The 27,097-nt window shown below is 44.7% G+C and overlaps 2 protein-coding genes across 6 annotated transcripts in view; one reads left to right on the top strand and one right to left on the bottom strand.

The window, feature by feature from the left end:
* The first annotated feature begins 35 nt into the window (after window positions 1-35).
* Window positions 36-1,252, top strand: PIGC (phosphatidylinositol glycan anchor biosynthesis class C). Its single transcript, XM_010715714.3, has one exon. The coding sequence runs from the start codon at window positions 263-265 to the stop codon at window positions 1,154-1,156; it is 894 nt and encodes a 297-aa protein (XP_010714016.1). The 5' UTR covers window positions 36-262; the 3' UTR covers window positions 1,157-1,252.
* A 4,794-nt stretch (window positions 1,253-6,046) lies between these two features.
* LOC104912335 (dynamin-3-like) overlaps window positions 6,047-27,097 on the bottom strand; it is a 64,252-nt gene continuing 43,201 nt past the window's right edge. Inside the window, exons 4-7 of one of the 5 annotated variants that reach the window (XM_031554820.1) lie at window positions 25,909-26,135; window positions 24,678-24,914; window positions 8,956-9,026; window positions 6,047-8,012 (exon numbers count right to left, since the gene is read on the bottom strand). In XM_031554820.1, coding sequence (XP_031410680.1) covers window positions 7,888-8,012; window positions 8,956-9,026; window positions 24,678-24,914; window positions 25,909-26,135 — 660 coding nt within the window. In that variant the 3' untranslated portion in view covers window positions 6,047-7,887. Of the gene's footprint in view, window positions 8,013-8,935; window positions 11,638-24,677; window positions 24,915-25,908; window positions 26,136-27,097 lie in introns of those variants that run through there. The other 4 variants (XR_004160763.1, XM_031554822.1, XM_031554823.1 and 1 more) reach the window with 4 other exon arrangements.

The raw sequence follows: 27,097 nt of genomic DNA, 5'->3' as shown, positions 1-27,097 counted from the left end.
CGGGAGGGGGTGAGGAGGGAGAGCCGGGGGAACGGATCGCTGGCTCGGAGGGAGGAGGGATGTGCAGCCGCTCTTGCTCGCTCGCTGCCTTTTGTCCCGGGCGGGCTGCCCGAGTCCCGTGGCTGTCCCGGAGCCCAAGGGGGGGCCTTACGTCACGGTTAACCCGCACCTTGCTCTTTCCCAGGTCCCCGAGAGCACCGTCAGGCTGTGAGCGGAGGAGCGGGGCCCCGTGCCGGCCTCCTCTGGGGCAGCTCATGGGAGGATGGTCTGTGCGCAGGTGGAGACGAGCCCGAGGCGGTGCTGGCAGAAGGTGCTGTACGAGCGGCAGCCCTTCCCCGATAACTACGTGGACCAGCGGTTCCTGGAGGAGCTGCGGAAGAACATCCACGCCCGCCAGTACCAGTACTGGAATGTGGTCTTCGAGTCGGGGGTGGTGGTGCAGCAGCTGTGCAGCGTGTGCGTCTTTGTCGTAACCTGGTGGTACATGGACGCCGGGGTGCTGAGCCCGCAGGGGCTGTTTGGGGCAGCCCTGCTCACTTCTCTGCTTGGCTACGTCCTCTTTGATGCCGTTGATGCTGGGGTAGGGCGGCAGGAGAGCGGGCGGACGCGGTGGGCAGACCTGAAGAGCACGCTGGTGTTCACCGCCTTCACCTACGGCTTCTCACCAGTGCTGAAGACACTGACGGAGTCCATCAGCACGGACACTATCTATGCCATGTCGGCCTTCATGCTCCTCGGCCACCTCATCTTCTTCGACTACGGCGCCAACGCCGCCATCGTGTCCAGCACGCTGTCCCTCAACATGGCCATCTTCGCCTCGGTGTGCCTGGCCTCCCGCCTGCCTCGCTCCCTCCACGCCTTCGTCATGGTCACCTTCGCGATGCAGATCTTTGCCCTCTGGCCCATGCTGCAGAAGAAGCTGAAGGCCCGGACACCGTACTGCTATGTGGGGGTGACCGCGCTGTTCGCGCTGGTTGCCCTTGTGGGGCTGGCGAGCGTCTCCAGCGTGGGTGCTGTGCTCTTTGCCTCGCTGCTGCTCTCCATCTCCTGCCTCTGCCCTTACTGCCTCATCCGGCTTCAGCAGCTCAAGGACAACATCCACGGGCCGTGGGACGAGGCTGAAATCAAAGAGGACCTCTCCAGGTTCCTCATGTAGGCCTGGCCAGGAGGAAATGGTGCCCTCTGCTGTGAGGGGCCTTTTCGGGGCACAGCTCCAAGGGACACCCAACCCAATAAAGACTCTCGCACTACAGGAGGGACTGCATCTGTGTGTGCTGTGACTGCCCTGGGCTGTGGGTGAGTGGGGAGGTGCTGGCAGACCCATGGCAGTATTTTTGTCCAGCCTCCAAGCCAGAGGCATGGAGCGAGGTCTCTCTGCTTTCCTCTGGAGGGATGTGGTCCCAGTAGTGGGCACCCAATGGTCACCCAGCCCAGCCCCAGGGTGCTGCAGCAGTGATGGGACCTCCGCTAGTCCTTCCTGGCACTTATATGTCTGGTGTCTGACTCCATACACCCCATAACAGAGGGTCCCCTAAGCAAAAAAGTAAAACTGGAGGGCATCTTTGGATGAGCCAGCCCTGTGTTGTTGTTTTCCAGAGGCAAGTGATCCAGCAGAGCATGGACTTGGCCAAAGGAGTAGCACTCTAGGCTTCCTGTTACCAGAGCCTTCCTGGTGCTGGGCAGGAGGCTGAAAGCACAGGGGCACGCACAGACCTGAGTACACTCACACATCCTGCATGCACAGCCACACTGCCATGTCCATCAGCAAATACCAGCACCTCTGCAGACTGTGGGACCACAGCTGCTTGTTCCTGCAGTATTTATCCCTAGCATTAAGAGAAGAGGAAGCACTGCTGCTTTCAAAGTAAAAGACAGAGTCAGATCCCTCCTACTCTGGAGGCAGCACAGGGAGATGTTTAAAACACTCAATTTCTCCAGTAAGATGTGGCACTAGCTTTGCATGCACACTCGGTGGTGGAAGAGTACAGGGGCAAGGAGCCCTTCTGCTGCAGAAGTGCAGGTTTGAACCCATTGATTGAATCCATCGAGTGTGAAAGGGTTTTGCAGGCAAACAGCTCACACAGAGCACTGTTGTCTCATCCCAGCAAGCAGGCGCTGGCTCCATGAGCTTCTTAGGAAATGAGCAGCCCACTGCAGAGCCCCCAACACCTCCAGTGCTTTGTTATGACAACTTGCCAAGTTTTAAATGTTGCTGTTGTTGTCATGGAGATGACTACATCTCATTTTGTTTTTAATTAAAGAAAACCTGCAGAGGCTTAGAGTATGTGCTCCAGGCTCACAGGGAGTGCAGAGTAGCCAGATGCTCACAATCAAGATGACAGTTTTCAGTTCTTCTAAAAGAAGATTATTTCTTCATGAGAAGGTTTCCAAGAAAGTCAGTCAGTTGCTGGTGGCCAGGATGCCCAGTCTATCAGACTTATGTTACTGTAACACTGCCATCCACAGCAATTCACAGAATCCATCTCTGGACAAGGCTTTGGTACGCTTGGATCAAATTTAAGAAGACAAGTAACAGTTTGTCAAAGAAGCAAATGAAATGTAGCTTGCTTGGCTCCTGCAGTTAATATCTCTCTTGGTAGGGGCCATGCTATCTGCAGTCAGGTTTACTTGAAATTGCTGCTGCACAGACACCTCTGTCCTCAAACTGTTGTTAACTGCCATCCTGAACCTTTGCAGTTATCAACTGCTGGTGCATTTCAGATGTAGCACAGCCCTGACTCCATTTTGAATATACAGTATCCAGGCTAACGGTAACAAAATGGAGTATAGCATATAGGAGTTGTTTCATCTCAGGCAAAGCACGTGAGGCTGGGGAGGCAGCTGTCCCTTGTCAGTGGCCCAAGGAGGTTGCAGTGATCTGGTGGCTAATGCGACTGGGGCAAGGTAGCCTTGGAGTTTTTGTTTCGAGCCTGGATTTATGACTACAAGAAAGCATAGTTTCTGCTAGACACATTCACCCGAAGTGAAATGTTTTCTAAAAAAATACTCTTCTCAAATCCAGACTCTTAAAAAACAGCTCTGTGTTAGGAAAAGTGCAAACATCACTTATCCAGTTATGATTCCATGTGGCAATGGGCACTGACTAACATGGCTCTGGGCAATAAGGGAGCTAGAAACACATGGAGTAGCAGAGGAGCAGCGTCTCTTTATTGCTACCCCAACAAAGCTTCATCTCAGATCCTGAGAAGGACTCAGGGTGATCCAGAGGCTGTGCTCTTACCTTCACTGGAGCTGTCTGCTTGTCTGGAGCTGCTGTCCCAGTGCTGCTCGGTGCACAGCAATCCAGCACACACTGGGACATTCAGGTTCCCCTCTGTGATGTGGAATGGTCATGTCCAGGAGGAGGAGGAGGAGATACTGCCTCAAGCTGATGGAGATCTGTTGGGCAAGTGGAGGCCACCTGTGGCATGTGGTGTCTGTGCCATGGTCACCTCAACCACAGCTGAAACCCAATGGGCTTATCTCTGGTAGTTTAAGATGACTTGCATTTGGGGCAGATCCCTGGGCTTTGTTTGATCCAGCAAACCACATCTTCCTTGCTCCAGGCAGGATGCGGGATTTGTCTTGTACAGCTTGCTGCAAGCAGTTTTACCTCCTTAAGTTGCTGCAGGCCTCTCTGCTCTGCCCAGCTCCTTCAGCCCTGCACACTTTGCAACACTGCTGGAATAAATGGCTGCAGTAAATATGTCCTTATGCCTGAGGTCAGAATATGCTGTACAGAACATAACGTTCTCAACGTACTGTTCAACTCATCAGTAAAATTGCATGCCCTTTTAGCACTTGCTACCTGAGTGTACAGCCCTCTGGTTTGGCCAAACAAAGAAATAGGTCCATCTTGGTTTGCGTGCGACTGGATCACCATCAAGCACCTCTAAAGAGTTAAACGTTATTTTGCATCGCAATAAAGTGCAGTTTCTTTATCTAAAGTTGCCATTCCCAGGTCCACTGAGATACAGTATCTCAGCGGGACATTTTCTTTTGATTTGAATCTGGCCCAAATGCAAGTAATTGTACACTGACCAGGGCTAAGCTGTGCTCCTGGGGGAGTCGCTGACACGTGCCGTCTGCAATCTCCATCTCCAGCATCTGCAGCAGGGAAAGGCAAGCATCAGCCACCCACAGCAGGAACAACGGGCTGTCAGGGGCCTCTGTCCCCCCTCCTCGTGGGAGCACAGCATCTGGGAAGCCTGGAAACAGTGAAGCTTTAGTCTTTGAAGGTAAGATCTTTTTATCTCTTCAGTTCCCACACTAATCATCAGGCTTTTCTCTGCACATCATATAGGTTCATGCTGTGAGGAGGCCACAGCAACAGAGTGAGCAGGAAACCAAAACTGGCTTTTGGTCTGAAATCATCCTTTGAGAAAACCTAGGATGCATAATGCCACCAGCTGGAGTACAGCACCCTCCACCTTCACCACGTACACTCAGAGCATATGCCAGTGCAGAATGGAAGCGGCACAGGGTTGAGCAGCTTCTTTAAAAAGTCACCCCGTGAGCTGATACCAAAGCATATGCCAAAGTTTTCCAGCACAAAAGCTCCTGCACTCATCACCAATGTCTTCTGCTACCCAGCAGACTTTAAGAAGAGCTACCTGAAAACCATGAAGTTCAGAGTCCCACTTCCAACAATATTTTTAATAAATTCTTCTGAAGAATGTAATCATTTCTGTGAAAGATTTAACACTATAAAACACCCCTAAAAGAGAACTCTGTGCCTTACAGCACTGACGCCGGCTGGCAGACAGGAAAGCAGCAACACTTTCTGGGTTGCTGTAGATAGTAAGGCTCTAGAACTAAAATATCAGCCACTTTCTACCTGTTCCCCTCTCAGGGCCTTGCCATACTATAGAGGTAAAGCAGTGAGTGCTGCCCCCAGGGCAGAACAAATTCTTCAACAACCCAGAAAGAAAGAAAGAAAAAAAAAAAGTAGCTTGTGAAATTCAGTCTGGTCCCATTCCCTCTTACCTGGGAGGTGAAGCAAGGCCAGAACCTCTTGCCTCTTGAACAGCCTGCCAGGTACAAATGCCACTTTCTCTACTCCTGAACTCTGCTGAGGGCTTTTTAGCTACTATCTGATGACAGCAAGTTCCACTGATGAGAGATGCAACAAGGTAAATCAGCCCCAGCTAAGCAATGTCAGACCTGGCTTGAAACTGAGCACAGTCTGTGTGTTGTCAGGCTCCTTCTACACATGATACAAATCTCCTCTGCTCGTCTGCTCCCAGAGCAGCACTGTAGCAGCTTGCTCTTACTGTAGCCTACCTACTCCAAAGAAATGTTTTGTTTGTACCTTTCAAAGAACAGGCTGGAATCCTGATGCTGCACTGTACCTCCAGTTCATGGCTGCGCAGTTCCCTCTGATTTATCGGTATGGTTTGTGAGATGTCCCTTCATTGTTTTCATGTGAGAAAAAGAAAATCAATAAAATCATCAATTTAAAACTTTTTAAAGACTTATTCTTTATATACTTCTCCAGCACCCAAGATAAGCACATCTTCTGAATATTATATTAAATATCAGATTTTATCTTGCACTCAACACCACTGGGTCAAACTTACTTGCAATCCGGAGGAAACTACTTACAGATACTTGAGCTCAGATGCTCTAGTGAGGTTAGCTTGCAGAGAATTCAGAGGTTCAGCTTGAAAAAAGTGATCAGAGCAGCTGCAATGTGTTTGCAATTGTGCAGATTCATCAGTGGAGAGACTGCTACAATCTTCTTAGGTTTTTCACTAAGCACAGAGCTGGGTGCTGCTGGTGCATTAGACATCTTACAGGAGCCTTTTGCAATCTCTGCTGTTCCAAAAGTTGGAAGTTCTTCCTGCTGATGCTAAGTCAAAGGCATTTACAAGAACAGTCATGGTGGCCAATGAATTCAGATACAGTGATGGAATGCCAGCAGCACATCCCTCCCTTCAACACCTCGGCTGTGGGGGGTCTCCCCAGAGCTGAGGCTTCATGGAGCATTAATGGCTCCTTTTGAGAAAGAGTAGATAGACCCTTCCATTGAAAACCAGCACACAAATTCATTTTGTAGCCAGAATTTTATTTTCTTTATATCCAAGCTTATCATTGACATCTGAAAATAAAATCTTTCATTTACAAACAGACTAGTGCAAATTAAAGATAAATTTGGACAAAAAGAAGACAGATTGAATGTAACAACAACAACAACAACAACAAAGTGTGTGTTAGGCTGATCTTCCTGGAACGGCTGGAGGAGGTCGCCTAGGAAAAAGACAAAAAATAACCCAAAATTCGTGGGGAGGGGGAGAAGAGATTTAAAACAGAAGGTCAAGATACAATAAAATGACTCATATACAAAATTATCTTAATAAAATGGGTTAAGAGGAAAAGGCACAGAACATGCACAGTGAGGAAAAGAGCAAGAACGAGATTAGGATCAGCTGGCTATCAGCACAGCCTAGCTTTCATCCTCACCGCTTCCCATCTGACGTCCTGGCGCCAGAGAGCTGGGGCAATCACATTGAACAATCACACTGGACAATCACATCGCAAGTGTGTTGCTGCTCAGAGGCTTTCTAACTTTCTTGGAGGAAATAGTATCCTCCAAAAGATCCTTTCCCCAGCCAGCCTTAAAATTTGCACTGCTATATACTTCAAATGCTGTTCTCACTTCTACAAGTGAGATTCTGATGAAATCAGGAGTGGTAAAACAAGATGGATCTATGTGCTCGTGTATCTGGAGGGGGGGGATTGCTCAGGAAGTTAAAAGCTTGGGTGGTGGCACTGCTGAATCTGCTGCCAAAACAAGCAGGAGTGACCCTGGCAGCGGGTGACTCAGTGCCCTGGTTGGAGAAGAGTGGCTGCTCATCCCATTTCCAGCATACAGCAGTGGTGTGTTGCTGGCCAGCATGCCAGGAAGCAGCTCACACAGCAGTACATAACATACTGCAGAGACATACACCTGGCTGTTTACCAAAGGAGGCTGCACAGACTGCCTATGACAAAAAAAATGTTCCCAAATTTGCTGTGTGTACAATGGTGACATGAGTGCTTTGCTCATCCCACCTCTTGTTCCCTCTTTCTCAAAACTTGAGGAGCAGCACAGTGATGGTTGGTGGGGAAATGCCCCTGCTGTTGTGCTGTTATAACTGTGCCATGCAGATCATCTCTGAGCACCAGTTTCACTTACTTGGCTCACGCTAACCTGAAGGAGGAACTGAGTAACCAAGGCATTTTGAGGCAGCTGCATGTTCATATACAGCTGCTCTGGGGGGAAATCCTTTCCAGGCAGGACATGTCCACATGCACAGTTTTACTTCAACTCCTGAGAAGTCGCTCTGGCCCTGTGCTCAGCTTTCAATCTCCCCCCAGACACGCTTTTCCCAGCAATGAAACAAACAGCATGTACTGCCTGACAAACATTCATTAGCAAAATACCCCTGCAGCTCCGCAAGCCCCTAGCAGGGCAGCACGCTGAATGCTTCCCATGAGCTGCTTCTCTCCTGTCTGCCCTTTCCATGACATGTCTGTGATCTGAGCTGCAGCACACATCTCTCTGGTCAATCCTCACTGCAGTACCAACAGAGGCAGAGTGCAGAATGCCACACTGGAGATCGCTCATGCGCATCGGAAAGTAATAATAAAAGCCCATCAAGAGTTACAGTTTATTTCAGGTTCAGAAATGCAGCGTAACATGTTTACAGCAGGTGTATGCAATGCTCAGTAATGACCATGGTTTCGAGAACCGACTCGCTGTGCTCAAAGATCAACACCAGATACCGTTTACAGACTACGAAACCAAAGGCAGATGTTTTGGTTCATATGAAGTAGGGCATTAACATACAGAGCAAAATTCAGTAAGAAATTAAGCGTTTGCTTCTTACAAAAAGAAGTCACTGTTTACACCATCCTGGAAAAGTAAAGAGACAGGAAGTAAAGCAAACGGCCAGCAAGACGGGACAAATCATATATCAAGCAAGAGTGGAGGACTGTCTGGACGGGAGGAGCCATCGGTATCAGCTCGCCTGCAGACAAAGCAAGAGGAGAGACAGGCAGAGTAACATTCATTTACACAAGGGAGTTGTTCTGCAAGAGCCCAGGGGAGGAGGTTCAATGCCATCGCGGGAGGAGGTGTGCCATGAGCACACCAAGGAGTCGATGCCTCCCCGGTGCCACATGTGCAAAATTGGTCTGCTTTGAATTCAGGGGGTTTGGACTATTTTAAGACAGAAGGACAGAACTAGGCAGTAATCTTAATATGCTGTACACATTATGTAGTGTAGCTGTCTGCAACACAGAGTATAATATTTTCTACATTATACTTTAACATGAAATGCTATAACCTCTAATGTATCTCCTTCAATATAATTATCTACTTTTATGAGGCTTACTCAGAAAGTGCAGTGAGATCGGCAATAAAACAAACATACATCAACTATGTACAAAAGCCTTTTCTTCAAACATACAATCATTTTAATCCTAACACAAGATCCCTGGAGGTTAAAGGAAAAGAGCTATTTACAATGTGAGCAAGCTCCTCAGCTGCTGGTCAGCCATATGAAGGTGAGGCGGAATGTGTTCTCTGGGCACAGGCCCAGGCTTAGCCTCCATGCAGTACTAGATAAGCACCCTCCTGAAGCTTTGCTACCTACGTCATCCAGCTCACTAAGCTTGCAAACTCTGCTGTTGCTTAACGGGAGTCTCCACTGCTCCCTGGCAATCTTCCCTTTGCCCGAGGGTATCAAACAAATGGAGAGCAACCCGTGCTTCTCTGTTACGGGAGCCCAGGCTCAGCTGTCCCTGGGTAAGGGTACCTGCAGAGGGGCCAGGGCCAGTCCCAGCCAGCCGGTCCCCCTAGCAGATCCCTGAGAATATACTGGTGAGCTCTTCCTCCTGTCCTTCAGGCACAGAGCAAGCTACTGCCAACTTGCTCCTCTGAGAACAAGGGATGGGAGAGACACAGCTTACCAGAATCAGGAGCCAGCAGGACAAACAAACACATTCCAGGCACTGTACAGCACGAGGAAAATGGGTCAAAGCTAGGGAGGAGAGTATGTAGTCAATTGCAAGTGGCAATTTCTTAGGAAGCAATTAGCATTTTTCCTAGGAACAATTCTATATAGTTCATTCTAAAAAGTGTGTATGCAATACATTCAAGGTGAATTAATCAATCTATGGATCTGTGCTCAACATTAATTATTAGCTTACACATCTCAAAGCTCTGTATTTCAGGAGCAGGTTCTTATTTAGATGTGATGGAGATGTAAAGGATGGGAAGGCTGTGCAGCTGCACTCCACGTCCCATGAGCTCAAAACTGAGTGCAGAATGCTTTCCTGCTGACACTGGGGCCACTGCACTGAGCTGTGCTATTTCCTTATGCTTGACAGAAAGGGTCATCAAAGTAAATTAAGGAGTCTCAAGCACAGAAGACTTAAACACACCTTTTTAAGTCAAAACCTATGTCACTTAATTGAGGCTCCTAACTTACCGGCATTGCCACCCTCATCTCCCAAGCAATTACACCAGTCTGAGTCATCCCTTCTCTTTCCACAGAACAAATGGGAGACCTTGGACAACTCAGCCAAGTGCTTAGGATAAAGTGGGATAAACACAGCCCATGGGCTCGCCGTAGCACTGAACGAATACCAACATTTGGGATTAAGGTGACTTTCTGTGGCTGAGGTGGAACAATGTAGTTGAGTTTACAAGCTTTTCATCTTTGAAAGCTGATTCTGTGTGCTCGGTGTGGAGGATCTAAGCCTACTCCCCAAACAAACAGCAGCCATTTAAGCAATCTTCTGAGCTCACCGAGATGCCGGTGCTCTGACAAGTTTCCCCGTGCTTCAGATGTTGACCTCAGCTCCCCAGGTGTGTGTCACAAGTGTGTGGTTGACAGGAAATTAAAGTCGGGCTAGCATACAAATCATGATGCTTTCCCAAACTCGTTTCTCTTCTACAAGCAGAAACATGATTTGCTTCGGTAGTAAACATAACTGTTATTCAATCAGCAGCCTGGGAATATTTAATGGGCAAAATCCCCACTGGTTGTGGCTCCTTGATTGGATTCTTCCTAACCATGGGGCTGCAGCATACTGGAGCCCTACATACAGCTTCAATAAGTGAATTTATTAGACTGATTATAGTGGGGGACTTTGAAACCACCAATCACTTTGCCTAGGGATCTGTAACCATAATTGCAATAACAGCAATTAATATTTTCTGACTACACAAGGCCAAATTCATCTCTGTTTTACTCCTGTCAACTCAAGAAGTTTTAAATTACGGGGGTGATGCTGACCTTAAGCGTTTAAAGTTAAGGAATGCAGTTAAGACAAAAGGTTTTTATATTACATTAATACACAGTGTAAAACAACAGCCAGAGAACTTCTGAAAGTGAACATCTGCTAAAAAAAAATGCACGGTCAGGATGCACAGCTGAGCATTTCTCAGCACCTATTTGGATGAAATGACTCCTAATCTGAAGTGAATAGGATGTCACGAGACACAAAGAGAAAATACTTAGTGGACGTTGTGGAACTTTATCGACTGGTGTAAGCAAATATCTCAAACCCAAATGGGATCCCTTGGAAAGCCCAGATGCAGATCTAGGCCATAGCTCTGAACTGGCTCCCACAGTGGGCCCATTTACAGCTGTGCATATATTTATACATATATACATCTCTCAGTTCTCTGGACCCTGCCACGCAGCATATATATACATATTTCATGCTCTCACTTACACACAAGGCTTCACATGAGTTCAGCGGAGGACCGATGTGAGCGAGCACTACCAGAGGACAAAGCAAGCTGGCACAGCCTGCTCTGTCACACGCTGGCTCTTCAAACTGCCCTTCTCACATCTCTGCTGCAGGGTGAGCCAGCTCCACTCCTTGCAAGCCGGGGTGCTGCAGCCTGGTCCTTACCAGCCACTCAACCAGCTCTGCCTATCAGTCAGCAGAGGGGAAGGAAAGTAAAGCACACACTGTCCCACACATACCCTTCTAGTTTAGCGACATTCCTTATAAACTTAGCTGCAGATAAGAAAAAATGATAGGAGAAGCAGCGTTCCAACAAGCTTCTTGCAAGAGAGATGAAAGCGTGAGGCCTTCAGAAGAGCTTGATAAGAAACCACACTTTTCTCTGCCCAGTTTCGTCATTAACAAAGAAAGTGGGCACAAATGTAAAACACCACGTGACAGAAAACATGAAAGGTACAAATAAAAGCAAGATTTTGGCAGGTAAGAGAAAAAGAAGCAGCTAAAATCAACACGTGCACAAACACAGACTCAGGTCTTCCTTTGACTGTATAGGATTGTGAGCATGGGTGCCTTGGTGAACAGTGTGTCAGTACATTAGCTAACATCAGCTACTGCACAAGGAAAAGTCAAGACAGCACACACCTTCCCAAAACATTTAAGAGCTCATAAACAATGCGGAATGGATGGAGATATATCAGTAAAATTGGTTACTTGCCTATAGACGTCCATACATGCGACTATACATTGGTTATTGCAACAGTTATCAAGCAGTTTGCTTCCACATATTTGGTTAACAATGAGTGGCATGCCAGAAACTTCATTTAGTCTAACAGGGATGAATCTAATGGACGAATTACAGTGGGCCGAGTAGGTGAGGGGGGCGGTCTTCGACTGGAGAAAAAGAGAGAAGAAACAGTAAGCACAAACATTAAGAGCGAACTCTGCACCTTTTGTGGTTGCTACGTGAACCTGCGCATGCACCTAAACACAACCATCTTATTTCCATGGGTACTGGCACCCACAAGGAAGAAAGCAAAGGGTTTGCAGCATGCATACCGTGCATCAGTTTTCTCATATATTTGACAGCTCTCTTCTCCAGCTCGCAGTCTGCTTAACCCCTGAACACAGACACTCTCTTCTGCCAGGGAAATCAGTAGTGGATGATCATTATTCCCATTTTCTCAGGGGTCATCCCAGCCTGGCCAGCCACAGAATGGACTTATGGGCACATGTGAGGGTCGTCAGATGCCTTCACAAAAGCAGCCTGCAGCGACTTTGGCCGCTGTATGCAGAAGAAAAATCTGTGGCTTCTTACACAGTTGGTCTTACTGGGACCAGAGCACAGAGAAGTGGTGGCACAGAACTGGTTGTCCTCCAGTCTGTTAAAGGGGACACACCGATCCTACTGAAGTTGCAGATAGCTTATCTTTGGTCACAACGCAACTGCCTTTTACATTTCTGCTTATATTTAGGGTACATAGTCCGCATCAGCATGGCATGGAAATAAATCAGCTTTGTTAGGAGGAGTGTTTTTGTAAATATTCCTTTTCCCCTGGGCTAAAAGACCCCTCTGCCATGCAGGGCCTTGCTGAGAGGTACGTACCTGTTTGGCCTTTAGCTCCAGCACTAGTTCAGACACCTCTGCCTGGTGCTGCCTTGTTCTCTGTCTCCTAGCCACTCTGCTTCTTCAGCTAGCTATTCAGTTCTCTCCAGCAGCAATCTGCTGCTCCAATTTATTCCATTCCATCTCTTAACACACAAAGTGTTTTTGCCCCCTACTTTCTTTAATGGGAAGTACAAATGCTCTCTCTGTTCCTTACTCTGACAGAGATCATCATAAGAGCATATATCTGAGCTTGTGATCTGAACAAGGGGAGCCAAGAGCTCTTCAGTTCTAATCCAGCTTTGGCAGACTCTATCAATGACCCTAACAAACCACAAAGCCCTCTCCTACTCTGTCCTCTACCTGTCAAAGTAGGAACTGCCTGTCTCTGAAGAATATTACAAAGAAAATTTGTCTCGTTCTGTTAAAATTAAATAGAAGATGAAAAGAATACAACAATGTGTTAATTTTCTTTGAACTGGAACATAATGCATGAGACAAATTTACACTTCACCAAAAGAAAAAATCTTGCTTGGCTTAAAGTGCGTCTTGTATGACAATATTCTCTTTTGGTGAAGAAATGAGAATTTTAATCCCTAACATGCAACAAACAGAAAGCATGCCAACCAAAGCGTTCAAGTAAATCAGCAAGCTAAAACAAAATAGGCAAAATATAATTTCTTCATGGTGTATTTTTCTTACAGAAAAATGTTACTGTGTTAACTATTGTTCCTTGTGTTGCTCCAGTGTAGGTCTTCTGGACCCATTTTCAAAATTTGTAGTTTCATAAAGAACCACTTCTAAGGCTCTGTGTTTCTGCTGGGTTGCATTAAATTATTCCTTTGTTGAAATGCCTCACATTGCATTGTTTAGCGCTTACTGAAAACATCATATCATGTGTATACAATTTACAAACAAGGGAAAATGCATACAGCTGTCTTCGTATCAAATTTAAAAGTTACAAGCCAAAGCATGCATTTTAATATGAGGTTGAATGCAGCACAATGAGTTCAAATAATGTAATTTAGTCAAATTGCTGTTTAGCCCAGCTGGATCAGAAACTGGAGGACACAAGGAGAGGTTATCCTGGATTTAATCACTCAAACCAAACCTGAATCAAAATCAGGTCTGAGCCTTCTTTTCTCCTTGACCCAGAGCTGCTGCTGCACTTGGATAATTATTTTTTATTTTCCTTCAAGCCCAATCCAAAACTGCTCAGAAAAATACAGGGATGCACTGAGGCGCAGGCAGACCTCCTCAGCCCCATTGCTCTCCTCCATCCCATAGTGGTGCTGCCTTGATCTGTGGGCAGCGCAGCTGCTCAGAGCTTCCTTCTGGCTCCTTGATCCCACCACGGCTGGGGGAATGGGATGTGCCCTCTGGAAGTCAGAAGCACCCTCCACAGGAGTGGCAGATATTTCATAGAATAGAATCATGGAATCATGAGGATGGAAAAGACCACAAAGATCACCTAGTCCAACCATCTGCCCACCCACACCGTGCCCACTGCCACGTCCCTCAGTGCCACATCTCCATGGCTCTTGAACACCTCCAGGGACAGCGACCCCACCACCTCCCTGGGCAGTCTTTGGGAAGATGCAAGGCTTGGGAGACCTGCGAAAGCACCACTTAGTCTCCTGGGCAGCCTCTGGGTCTGCGTGCCTGTCATGCAACAAGATGGGCCACGGACCACTGCCTCAGGCATGGCCCAGCACAGAGCTGCAGCTTGGGAAGAGACCTGGCCTTCATTAGCCACTAGCATGCAGTCATGATGGCATGAGCTGGAGCTCGGGGCAAAAAGTGAGGGAACAGACAAGTCCAGAAATTGTCTGTCTCTAGATTTCCCTACCAAGGTGACAAGCCACTGCGTGACCATTTTTTTACTCTGGAAGCACAATTCAGACCTTTTTTTCTTCTAACAGAGAAGTCAACCCCAGGGGCTGAAGGAGAAGCCTATCCCCATGCCCTTGTCTCTCCCTCCACCACAGCTGGATGTGCTGGCTGCGATGGAGCAGTGCAGGGCCTGGCACCCAGACTGCCAGCCCGGGATAATGGAGCAGGCACCTCCAAAAGCACAGATCTGAGGAAGGCTGCCTTGGCTTTGGCACGGCTGCTTTCTGAGCCTGAAATTGAGCAAAGATTAAATAAATGTATACTGCCAGTCTCTCCAAATGGCAGCTGTGCAGAGGCCGGCAAGCAGAGCAGCAGGGGGAGCTGCAGCCTGCCCATGGCCGTGCAGCTGAGGCAGCCGCAGCACAGCAGGCCCCCGCAGGTCCGGCTGCACTGGCTGCCATGGCAGCGAGGAAATATGTGACTAAGCCCTATTAAATGTTTAGTCTGGAGCCAAAAGATGAGACACGGAGAGACAGCACAGAGCGCATTTTCTCTGTGTTATCAGAGCGATTCCATCAGCGGCACCGAGCTGCTCCTCCCAGGCTGCAAGGGGCTGCTCCGGATTCATAGAAAGCTCTGTCTTATAAAAACGGCACTTCTGCACTAATTCCTGTTTGCTTATGGTCTCAAGCATTTTCACTGTGTTTTGCAGTTGTGGGGCTGAGTCCCGCTGCTCAGCCCCTCAGCCCCTTTCCATTCCGCTGAGTTATTTGCCTTTTTTTTTCTTTCTTCTTTTTTTCTTTTTCCCTTTATTTTTTAAGGGTAAAAAAAAAAAAAAAAACGGGAAACAGTGTTTGTAAAAGTTAGTGCTAAAGGGGCAGGGGATCATAGGTCCCCAGGGTTGAGTAAACGAGTCTGCAGAAAGAATCAGTTCTTCTAACTAGCACACATTAAGCAGACATAAAGAATTTACCAATGAAAATTGTGGACTAAGTATGTATTTAATAACTCCCTGATGTTGCTGCAGAAACTCCTCCTTTGAAGAACTCAGTGGGATTTTGAACAGAGGATAACTCTTACCCCCATGCAAAAACTTTTTTAAAAGGAAAAGTTTTCTATTTATTTTTAACCTAAGCAGCACACCCCGTTTTTTTTAATTTTAAAAGAAGTCCCCAAAAGCTTCAGTGAGGCAAGTACAGAGCGAATGAAACGAAATAAAGCAAGTCTAGACTTAAAATGCGATCAGAAACATATGGGAGCTTTTCAAACATTTGCCTTCTGCAGAGTGCTATCACTCCCCACACAGAGTCCACAAAATATGCTTTCAGTAAAGCAGAGCTGTAATTACCATGGGAGGCCCCGTTCTCAGAAGATGGCTTCTCTTCTCAGAGCACAGCTAGTATGCTTCTAAATAAAAGGCTTTCGTTTCCACTTACGTTTTACATTCTTGTTTGCTTGTGACCACCAGAGAACACTTGCGGAAGGCATGCACATAACTGTATTTTATGATACATTCCTATAGATCTGAAGCTGTAAACAAAAGTCCATTATTCTCTCCCTTTTCCTCGATCTCAGTTTCCCTATAACGCAGGCCCCTTGGCGTACCCTGTGATGTGATATTCATTGTTTTTGCAGAATCTAACAAGAAAACAGTTTTAAAAAATCTCTAAATGGCTCTAGGTCTGACTGAAGGCAGATTTTAATTGAGGTGACAATAAAAATCTGGATGTGAGTCATTCCAGAACAGAAAAGTGGCTTATTTCAGGTGAGAAATAAATATCAATTCTCATTGGTGTGATTATTCAGAGGTACAGGTAGCCCCTTTCCTAGGCCTGTCCTTGGGAGAGTAATAGTGCTTTGACTCATCTAACTTCTATATGACTTTCTCAGTTTCAGTAAGATTCCTAAAGACCCACACAACTTCGTCCCTGCTTTTCCCAATTCTTCTATCAATCTACCTTTATATGTTTCCTCTTGATCTTCACCAGCTTATGCATTTGTCAGAAAATCCAAACCAGAAGTGAAAGGGCTGTAGTTTAGCAGGGGGTTGGACTAGATGATCTCCAGAGGTCCCTTCCAGCCCCTACACTTCTGTCATTCTGTGTAGCCATGATGGCTGAAGAATAGAGGCAAGATATGGTTTGCAGGTCTGACTAGCTTGTCTAATGTCTCTGCTTACTTAAAACTCTTCCTGGCCTATAGCAGAAGCAGCATGGCTGCTCTGGAGTCCCCAGAACATCAGCTCAGGAAGAAGGATCTTGAGTAGAAGCAGGAAAGCATGAAGAGGAAAGCAACTTAATACTTGTGACAGGTCACGAGAAAATAGGAAAAGCAGGAAAAGGATGAAAGTAAGAGTGGTTCAGCAGAGCCACAGACAAAAATCGGTAAGAGATGTTATGGGAGAAATGAGAAACAGCCCTCAGTGGTGATGAAAGGGGAAAATAGTGGGGGAATGCTTGCTTGTAACGGTCCCTTACCTCAACGTAATGGTCCAAGAGACTGAAAGTTTCTCTCATTTGTTTCTCTACTGAAAACTGATATTTTCAGTATCAAACATGAAGCATTGCTAGTAAGCATGCCAACAGGATTCCTGTTGGAGGGCAAGTCAGGAATGGAAGCGCTGAGATGCACGGCATGCTACTCGAGGTGACTGCCAGTTCTGAAGCAGCCCTCCAACAGAACATGTATGTATCAGGCTCCACAAACATAGGGAGCATGCTGGATTGCCAATACTTGCACAGCTGAACCTCACTATTTCACATGACCCAAACAATATTCTGTCAGTGGAATTTTGTGATTAGTATAAGCAAGTTAAAGTAGTTAGATGAAGTGTTTTTATCTGATGCCTATTTCTCTTCAGTGAAAGAAAAAAAAAAACAGCAAATGGGAAGGATGTGTCCTTCCACTAGTCAGCATAAAGCAGCAATCTAAATCTCTGTTAATGCAAATGCTAGCACTGTTCCAAAGCATTAAGATTACTGTGGTTCCAAAGCATGTGATTTTACATAATATGGATGTTCCTTTCAGAGGCAAAGAGGTCAAAATATGATGCTTCACTAGATTAATTTCTTTGCAATTCAAACTGGGTTTTCTGTATGACCATCAGAAATTAACATCTATCACAGACACAAACTTGTCTGTATGTTTAAGAGAATACTGCATTTTGAAATTAGTCATTTTAGGGAATTAACGTGTCATATGGAAAAAAACAGCTTGAATAAACAAAACAAAACAAAAAAAAAATTCAATGGAGCAACCAAAAAAGACTATTATTCTAAACAGTGTGTTCTTATTTGCCCTTCAGCAGGGAACATGACAAGTTTGCAAGCTTGCTAAACATTAGAGGAGGTCTGTCCCAACCCTTTGGAAATCCAAGGTCAGGATGGTGAAAAGGATCAAAAATCCACGAGGAAGAAGAGAGATTTAGGAGTTCTTAGTGACACATTCTGAATGCTGCTCTTCCTTTGTCCATCTGCAGCAGATGATGACAATACGAGGGTCACAAAATTTGGAGGAGGAACGTCTGATCTTTATGTAGTAGCTCAAATCTTGTGTACTGGTCTGTGTTCAAATGTGCTGTCCCACGTCAATGTAAATCATGTATGAAGTCTTTGAAGGCCATAGCTACTTCTGCTCACTCTGTTCTTTCTTCCTACTCACACTCCATCTTCCTTTCCCAGTTTGTCTGTCTCCTCTTTACTTATCTTAAGGCAAGAAAGGGAACAAGCATCGTGGCTATTACCTCCAGCTGGACTAGCACCTCTTCTTGTCCACGATGACAACAACTAACATTATCCATATCAATCTTGTTAATGCAGCCATTGAGTGCCCTGTTTTTCAGTAATGATCCAATACAGCTTGTGGGCAGAAGGAGAGTTTCAAAATGCCTGCAGGTTCAGGAAGTTCAAATCATCATTGCTTTCTTTTAAAAGTACACCATGCATTTTCTCTTGCTGCATAAGGAAGGCTAGGAATGTACTACTATTCAATCCACTCTTTCAAATATGGCCAAAAATTTCCTGTTAAGCACCCTTGCTTTAATCCTATATAACCTTCATGTTGTTAAATTACTCTTTTATGAGACTGAATAAATAACTGAGACCAAAGCACATCTTTGGATTCCTGTCTGTATTTCTGGCAAACAGCATTTGCTATTGTTTGACTCCACTTTCCTTTTTCAAGTTGAGAGATGCTAAAAATAAAAACCACTTCCTTTTATTGATAGTATATTGATAGAGAAAAGGCTAAGGAGGCAAAACCAAAAAGCAAACAAGCAAAAAACTACTGAAAACACCTAACTCAATAAAATTAGTATTCATGCAGTTCACCAGCTGACAATCCCAAATATTTCAGCTGTATTTGGTTGGGGACTGCAGCCACAACATCATCGTTATGCCAGATTGACTTCTAACAACTCTCTTTAGGTTACTTATTTCTCTGTCTACCTCTCTCCTGCATAATTTTTCATTACCCTTCTCCATCACATGGGACTGGTCAACGCTAAGAGCAATGAAGAGCCATTTCAGTCTGATCCACTTAGAGCTGAATTGTAAAAGGAACTCACAATGGTCCCAAATGAAGTGGATCTCTCCTTATTCACCTGATTTCAAAAACAATTTTTGTTGAGTAAGTTTTCTGGAGCAAGTAGCTCAGGAACTATACTAAAGACAATCAAAACTACCTGAGTTACAAAAAACAGATTAAACCTAAAACCCATGTAGAACAAGCAACTCTTCAAACATTTGTTCAGCTGTCCTAGTGCATTGCCAACCACAGCACATAATAAAATTCCGGCACCACTGAACGTGCAAAGTGGAGAGCCTTTGGCTGATGAAGGGAGATGCTGATGGAAGTGAGATTCAGTGGCAGCAGATGTAGTACCTAGGCTGCAGTGTCTGCCATCCCATGAATTTCATTATAGCTGGTCTTCAGGACAGTCATCTGGAGGAGGAGTACATGGAGGAAGGTGGTGAACAGAATGCTTTGGCAAGTCTAGGAGACAGCCATCCTCTTAGGGGTGAGCAATTGCTGCAGCTCCTGGAGCAAACTCAGGGACACTCCTGTCTCTGGCGGTGTTAAGTACAGGCTGCTGAAGAACTCCTTCTGTCCATTTCTGCTTCAAATTTCTCGCAAGAACAGTATTGAAGAATTATAATGAAACCACAGGAGTTGTTATATTGTGATATGTCACAAGTTTTTAAAAGCTTCTGCAACCTACTTTCTGGCCAACCCCTCCAATATTTATCCTCATTCAAAACATTACTTCTTTCATTGATTCTATTAAGAATGAAGCTGCCAGGTGACCATATTCCTCAATTTTTTTTTGCCATGTGGTATGGCTACCATAAGCAGTGTAGCTAGAATTTCTAGAGGTTGTCACGGCCACTAACACCAAGCTGCTGTTAGAAAAGATTGCCAGATATTGCATTTTATGGTTCGAAAACAGGATGAAAAGCTTTAAAAGAAGACAGAAATACAAGGAGCAGGAGACAGATTTACTAAGGTGCCAGGGAAGGGATAAGTTGGAAAGAAACCAAGAAAAGACAGTGAGAAGGAAAGGGGGGAATATGTGGGGAATGAAGACAGATGTTCTAGGCAGGAAACCAAGTGAGAGGAGAAGGTGAAAAAAGAAGTGGACAGGATGGTCAAGAAAGGGACAGCAAGAGACGTGCAGAAAAAGGGGAAAACAAAACAGTGATAAAGGAGTCAGTGGAGGAGGGGAAGAAAAGCAGAGTTACTTTCAAACAGATAAGGGGAAATATAATCTCCAGCGGAAACAACCAGTAGCAAAAGGAGTGTATTCCTGGGTGTGCCTTTCAACAAGAACTGTAATTGAGACTGGTAACAAATTGCACAGAGATGTCTTCCCATAGGGCAGAAATCCCAGAAAGAATGACTGATATTCTCATAAGTCTTTTTGGGGCTCTTTGAACAGGCAGAGTTGGAAACCTGCTGACTACGGAAGAGCAGTGTTCCCTCCTGTGATGGGCTCTGGCTTTGCATCACCCGTGTAGCTGTAATATTCTTCCGACCACAGACATGAGATGCAGAACTGAAGTAGTTATGCTTTGACTTCCATTTTCCCTTTAAATTCGGCAGAATTTTGAAATCCCTCCAGATAACAGTTTTGTCCCTTTGCTTACAAGAAACATTCCTAATTACCAGTTATGTCTTGTGAATCATCTTCACTGAAAGTACAGTCAGAGAGGACAAACAGATTCTACCGTAGAACAAAGCCGTACTCTTCTTTGTGGGTATTCGGACTAAGATCATCCAAATCAACATGCAGTTACTTTAAAGCACCTATTCACCCTGCCATAAGAGTTCGAAGCAATGGCTATTTGATTATTATTTATATTCCATTAAAAAATAATGGTAAGTTTTTAGAGCTGCAAGAAGAAGATGCCCAGACTAACGTAGGCTAACCCTTCTGGCCTTATATACCTGTGCATTATGACAGACTTTAATAAGAGGATTCGCAGGCAGTTTTTGCAGTGGATCCTCTTATTTTTCAACACACAGTGTTAGATGTTAACGCTAAATGTTTTGAAAGAACACTAATCCATAAAATCCATCACAGAAAACTGACTTAGTGGCTGATGTTTGGCAATCAAAGAGCTGAGTTCAGAGCCTGCAAACCAGGAAATGTTAGGCAGTGATACTTTCTGCAGTGCCTCTGGCTTTGTCTGGAATTCTCGGACTGTAATTACTATCAAGAATAAGCACTTTTTTTTTATGCTGGGTTGGCAGAAATACATAACGATGGCTAACAATGCAGATTAGCTACGAACACAACAGGTCATATAATTAGCCTTAGTGAAACAATAAAACATAGGTGCATGGTAGCATCTGTGCTGGTTGGCTGTGCATTGACGTAAATTGTATGAAGACAGCTGAAAGAGGTGGCAGGGAGATTAAGGGACCACTGCTGAATGGCATGAGATGAATTATGAATTCTCTCTCTGCTCTGCTTGCCTCACGTGTAAAGATTATCCTCAACCCCAGGGGCTGTGCACCAGCAGCCCTGAGCGCAAGTCACAGGTGCTTGAAAGTATGTATATTCCTGCCTCTTTGAATGGACACTGAAGCCCTGCAGCTCCTCTGTTTAACCAGGTCCACTTAAGGCAGGGTTTGAATGGCAAAGCGAGTTTTAATCTTCGGTTCTTTGTTGGGGAAGCCTTCATGAAGCCATAGGGGCACTGCCGAGCAGAAGACGAAGAGGAAAGGGGAGCACCATCCCACCCTCACTGACACCAGGGGCTCTGCTGCCAGGAGAAAAACATTTCCAATTCAATTGTTCTCCCTGTGGCAAAGCTGAGATTCCTGTTTAGGACATTTAAAAGTCATAAATCAAAGCATCCCACAGTAGAACTAAATTGATCAAGATCAGGCTTCCCAACCAGGCAGGCAAACACACATCATGGTAACTAAAGAGGCTCCGGTGCCTGCTTCAAGCAGTCGTACCAAAGTGAGTGCACAGCTGCATTTTCTTTCAAAATACTACTGCAGCCTTTTAAGAGGGAGAGGGAATAATCTAAATTCTGGCAGCAGAGAATATTTCACAAATCATATATGCTTTGGCATCAAGCCCTTAACAAAGCCAGGGGCCTTTACTCACAGGCTTTGCTGGGAGAGATCCACCCACCTCAAGTGGGATTAATTAAAAGAGGCATGTATCATGCAAATAGTTTCTGTTTCCTTACAGAAATATTCAGAGCACATAACCCAAAACAGCTTTAGAATCAGAGCGAAGCAAGGAAGAAAATTATTTCCTGCTCCCCTAACCGCTTTCCTTTCCCTGTACAGTATGCAAAGAATAGTGAGAAAATGCAGAAAGTTCACAGTTTCTGTACAATTCCTTTGAATAAATGCTAATAAAAGCTGGAAGGGAAGGGGGGGGAGTGTGGTTTTATTATTATTTTTTTAAAGGCATAGGCAATATCTCACTATAAAGTAGCAAATTCTCCAAACTAAATGTGTGTTCAGCCACTCATTGGAACAGGATGGTTCGAATCTTACCCCTGGAAGTGACCTTTTATCTTAAAGCAGAACACAAGAAAAATAGAACGCTACTTCTTTGTGTGTCAGGATTTTCAGCTCCATGTGACAGTGATGGGGCTGCAACCAAAACACTCCTATGGAAAGCTGGATGCTAACCTATTCCCTGGATCTGACAGATCCCGACACTTGAAGAAACACAGCAGCAAACAGCGGCAGCACAATCAGAGCACAGAGCCTCAGCTCAGAAACAAATCATGGAGAAAGGTGAAGTTTCCTTAAGAACTCTTCCTCAAAATGATTTCTTTTTCCTTTTAATATCTCAGACCCATTTTCTGAGTCAATTTCCTATGATCCTGCGAAGGCTGTTATTGAAACCAGACCAAGCGTAGCAGAAATTGCAGGGCTCAAAAGGACTTTTAATAGGCACAGGAGCCCGCCACACTGTCCCCCTCAGGTGATTTCCCCTGCAGCCCCTTCCCTGGGATTTCCTCTCTCGGAGTTTAGTCAGCAGGAGAAACCTGAAGTTTCAGCAGAACGGCAAACCCTGCCTGCATTCCTTAGCATCTGAGATTTTTATGTCTGAGGCTTTCATAGCTCTAAAAAAAGGGGACTAGGATCCAGTCCAGAAGATGTGTATTGCAGATATTTTTTTCCACAAAAATGTCAGGCACTCGTACATTCAATTATGCATCCAGCTACAGCATTTTAAAAGCACTGACCTCCTTTATCAGGCCCTGCTTCGCCTGCCACCAGTGGCTGTCATAAATTGAGTTGTTCACAGGCTGCTTACCCCAAGTATCTTTGTGAGCTTGGAAATTCCTTTTTGGTCTCCATCCCACCTATCACTTCAGCATCAAAAAGATGATCATCAGACATGCTCTTGGCAAGCCACCTCAGGAAAGCAATGCTCATGCAGAATCACAGCCAGGCTGGACAAAAGACACATGCTGTTCTCAAGGCAAGGTGAGAGACACTGGAGAGCTATGGTTCTTTCCAGTAGGACAACTGATGAAACGCTGGACTTCCTGTCTACCTCTGGTACATCATCTATCCACCGATGGCACAGTGGAAACTACCCCTGCCAGTGCCCTTCAAGCTCTCCCAGTGGGGAACCCCACCTGGGCTTCCTTCTTTCCAGTGTGAAGTTTAATACCCAGAAAGGGTGTTTCTCCCTAATGCAAGTTATGGAGTATCCACTAAGATGAAAGAATGACTTTCATGATTAGGCAGTGCAACTCCTTTTTCATAGAAAATAGAGAAAACGCTTCATTCATTTGATATACCCTCTTTAACTGATTTATTTTTAATATTATAATGGTCATAATGATATATAAGTGCTCAACTTCAGAAGTAGCAATCACCCTCAAACAGCGTGATATGCATCTCCATATTGTATAATATATAAATGGTGATGTTAGAAAAACTGGGCATCACATTTAAGTTGCTGACAGCTACAACTGATCTCACTTATTTAAAAGAAAGTATTCAATATTTTTTCTCCAAAGGCAGATGATTGTTTTATTTTCCATTACTATTTCTAAAATTGAGAATGTACGCATTTTCTTTTTGTTTCTGTTTAAGTAGGTTTTTTGTTTGCTTTTCTCCAAACTGTGACTAAGCCTAATATAACAGTTAATCTATTAAAATTAGAGAAAGCCCTTTGTTCCAGCATTGCCTAATGTGCCTATGCCTCTTGTAATTTGGGAAGTTACTGAAGCTCTAGGAGTTAGAGCCTTTCATATATGAGTGATTAAGTGTATTATGTCATAGTGAAAATAAATACTAAGGACAAGTTTTTCATATAACTTATATTAAAAAGTGGTTAATACCACACAAAATTATAAAATATGAAAAGCTACTTTTAAAAGTACTGATAACTGCAAAGTTGTCAGAAGGAAAGGAAACAATGTGATCATTAAAATCCTGTTCCTTAACTAAACATGTTGTGCTGTGTGTGACCTACACTGTTAGACAGCTGCAAACTGTTTTCAACTGGCTGTAAATTATTTGCCTTGTGGAATAAAAATCAGACTCCTATCAGTTTGTTCCACTGATTCTACAAGGCCTTGTTCTCTCCCCAAAGAGCTGTTACTTCCTTTGGTGAGCACTCAAAATGGTGAAAGTGAGCTATTTGTTGCACCACTGCCCATGTTCTGGTGGAGGTCTAGAGGACTTGACTCCGTGAACAACGCCTGTGTTCATGATACCACGTAACCAGAACAGGGGGTTTTAATGTAATATAACCTAGTTTCTTCGAACTGACTGACAAGAAAATGCTTTTTGCCACGAATACAAGTATCTAACTTTCCAAAAAGTCTTATTTGTGCTAGAAATCGGTTCCTCAGAACACCTTTGACTCTCTGCAGGGAATGCACGGTTGTGCTTTGTTACCAGACTCACTCAACAACAGTGCTTGACTTTCCTGGGTCGTGCAGCATCTGTTATGCTACGGGAAGAGAACCATGCCCACCACCAGGAAGCTGAGACATCTTACCTTGGGACACTGGGAGGGGCCCGCGTTGGCCGAGATGGAACTTGGGGAGGTCCTCCATGGGCTTCACCACCACTTGGAAATGGTGGCAACGGTCCTGGGCGGAACGGGACCGGAGGAGCCCCTGACTGAGGGCCTGGAGATGGGATTGCAGGAGCAGGTCCTCGGCCAGATAAAGGTCTGGTTGGGGGATTATTTAATGTAGGCCTCCTCTGAGTTGAGGGACTTGGAGGAGGAGATCTAGTGAAATACCAGAGATTGAAGATGTTTGCTACAGTGTGAATATTTATTAAAAAAAAAAAAAGTTAAAATCTTTTTTTTTTCTTTGCATCCCCTTTGCTGCCAGTTTCAGACCTATATGTATATCTAACATACACCATTCCCATCGACAGCATGCTCTGAGATAGACAAAATAGAAAGAGCTAAAATGTAATGGATTTAAATGCTATAATTCTAACAGCGTTGTGTGAAAAGGATTTGCTAGGACGTGCAGCCTGAAGGACTGAAGTTTAATAAAAGCTTGCAAGAAAAAGTCTTGTGAATACACAGTTGAGGTTAGTTTGCACAGACAGGTGGGATTTCTGCAATAAAGGAATCAAAACAGTATTTGGTGGCAAAAGTGGCTGCTATCTGAAGCATCAGACAAGCTGTAAATCCAACATAAAGTATTCTAACAGACAAATGTCTTGTCTGATGTTTATATGCGTACCCATAGAATGTGTATATGTGGAATAAGGTTTTTAAAAAATAAACGTGTAAATGGGGACATACAGCATGCATGCAGGTTCACATCTGCCCTGGAGCACAGTATCTGGATTTCTCGATTTGGCTTCCAGCTAGTATAACATGGTAGCACACAGAGCTCCCGGCACTTTAGGTAAGATGCAGCTCACTGAAACTAGAACCAGAAGCAGCTTTTTCTCCAAGCTAGGCTTGAACAGAATACAGGATGCTGGGAAAAAGACTGATGGCTTTACTAGAAAGAGCTCATGGGTGTTTAAAGTCTGTCTTGTGTCATCTATTCTAGGCAGCATGCAAGAAAATAAAGCCGCATGTTCTTTATCTTAATGTACTCTAAGCAGCTCAAAATAGCATCTAAATAATACCAAGATGTCTGATTTCCCTCACAAGTGTCATTAAAGACCTGCCCAAAACACAGGTAAGAAGGGAGTTGTTAATGCTAATAACGTCTGCCTGTCCTAAATTTCATTGCAAAGCAAATGAAGAAGCTTACCTGCGGGCCTGCTGAAGCCAAGAATCATCTACAGGAGGTGGTGCAGGGGTTGACACAGTGCTAGTGCTGATATCGCCAATGATTGCCAAGGCTTCCTTTAGAGCTTGGTACATGCGGAGCATTTCATCTCGCCTCTGTGCCTGCTCAGCTGATTCCTCCATTAGAGTATTTTGGTCCTCAGAAGAATACAAGTGAGCCAGGAGCTCAGCGTTGATAAATTCTTTCACCTGTTTCATTGGACAAAACAAATGCACTAATAAACAACAAGAAAAATCAAAAATAGAGCATTGAACAAGTATAGTGGGTGACTCACAGAACTAGGAGACAGACCTATCTAAATTGAATCTGTTTTCCTACTGCTTTGTTTACATCAATTCTTGGTCGTACAGCTTTTTGTTAGGTCCAACGAGGGACTCAAAAACACTGAACTCAGAATGATCTGATGGTGCAGCAGCCTGGGGGGGGAGCTGAGACCCAGGGAAAGGCTGGCATACAGCTGGGCAGAGCAGCTGGAAAGGGATGGACTGGATATTTTAGCAGCTGTCTGCACGTAGATGGGTTTAAAGCAATTACAGAGCTACATTTTGAGATCCCTATTCATATCTGAGAATAAGACAGTTTTGTGCAGTCCCTTCACAATGAACTGTGGATTTTTTTCTGTCTTTGAAACATCAGACATGGTTGGAGTTAACACTGGTCTTTGTCTCTAACACTTTACAGCATCTCTGTCAATTATTTTCTTAGCAACAATATACCTTGCTGTAAATGATGCTCTTCATCTCCAGCAATTTTGCCAGATTCTAAATATCCCATCCACACACATTCAAGCTGAAGGAAGAAGTCTCCAAGTAATCTAATTCAATATATTGAATTGAGCTGTGCCTGCCCCAGTTATGGAAACCTGGGCCACAATAAGAAAGATAAAAAGCTAGAGGTGTTCTGATTAAATAAGACTTTGGTAAATAGACCAACTGCTGATCTACTAAATCCTTGTATTTGAGCCTTTTGTCGCTGTTCTGATCTCATTGGGTTTTTTTGCTCTCTAAAGGTTTGGGTTTTTTTTGAGCTGGAGATACTACTACTAGTAATAGATTCCCAAGATTCTGATTACATAAGCGTGAGCTCCATTTGCACATGGGTTTGTGCTAGTCAGCTACAATGATATAAATCCTGATGAGTCGATGGCAGT

This window comes from Meleagris gallopavo, chromosome 10, assembly GCF_000146605.3.
Source record: "Meleagris gallopavo isolate NT-WF06-2002-E0010 breed Aviagen turkey brand Nicholas breeding stock chromosome 10, Turkey_5.1, whole genome shotgun sequence".
NCBI lineage: Eukaryota > Metazoa > Chordata > Aves > Galliformes > Phasianidae > Meleagris > Meleagris gallopavo.
The sequence above is the reverse complement of the archived record's forward strand: the minus strand, read 5'-3'. Positions and strand labels throughout refer to the sequence as shown.

Bases quoted from the DNA above. Each gene is read 5' to 3' on its own strand.
- PIGC (XM_010715714.3), top strand. From the start codon at position 263: ATGGTCTGTGCGCAGGTGGAGACGAGCCCGAGGCGGTGCTGGCAGAAG.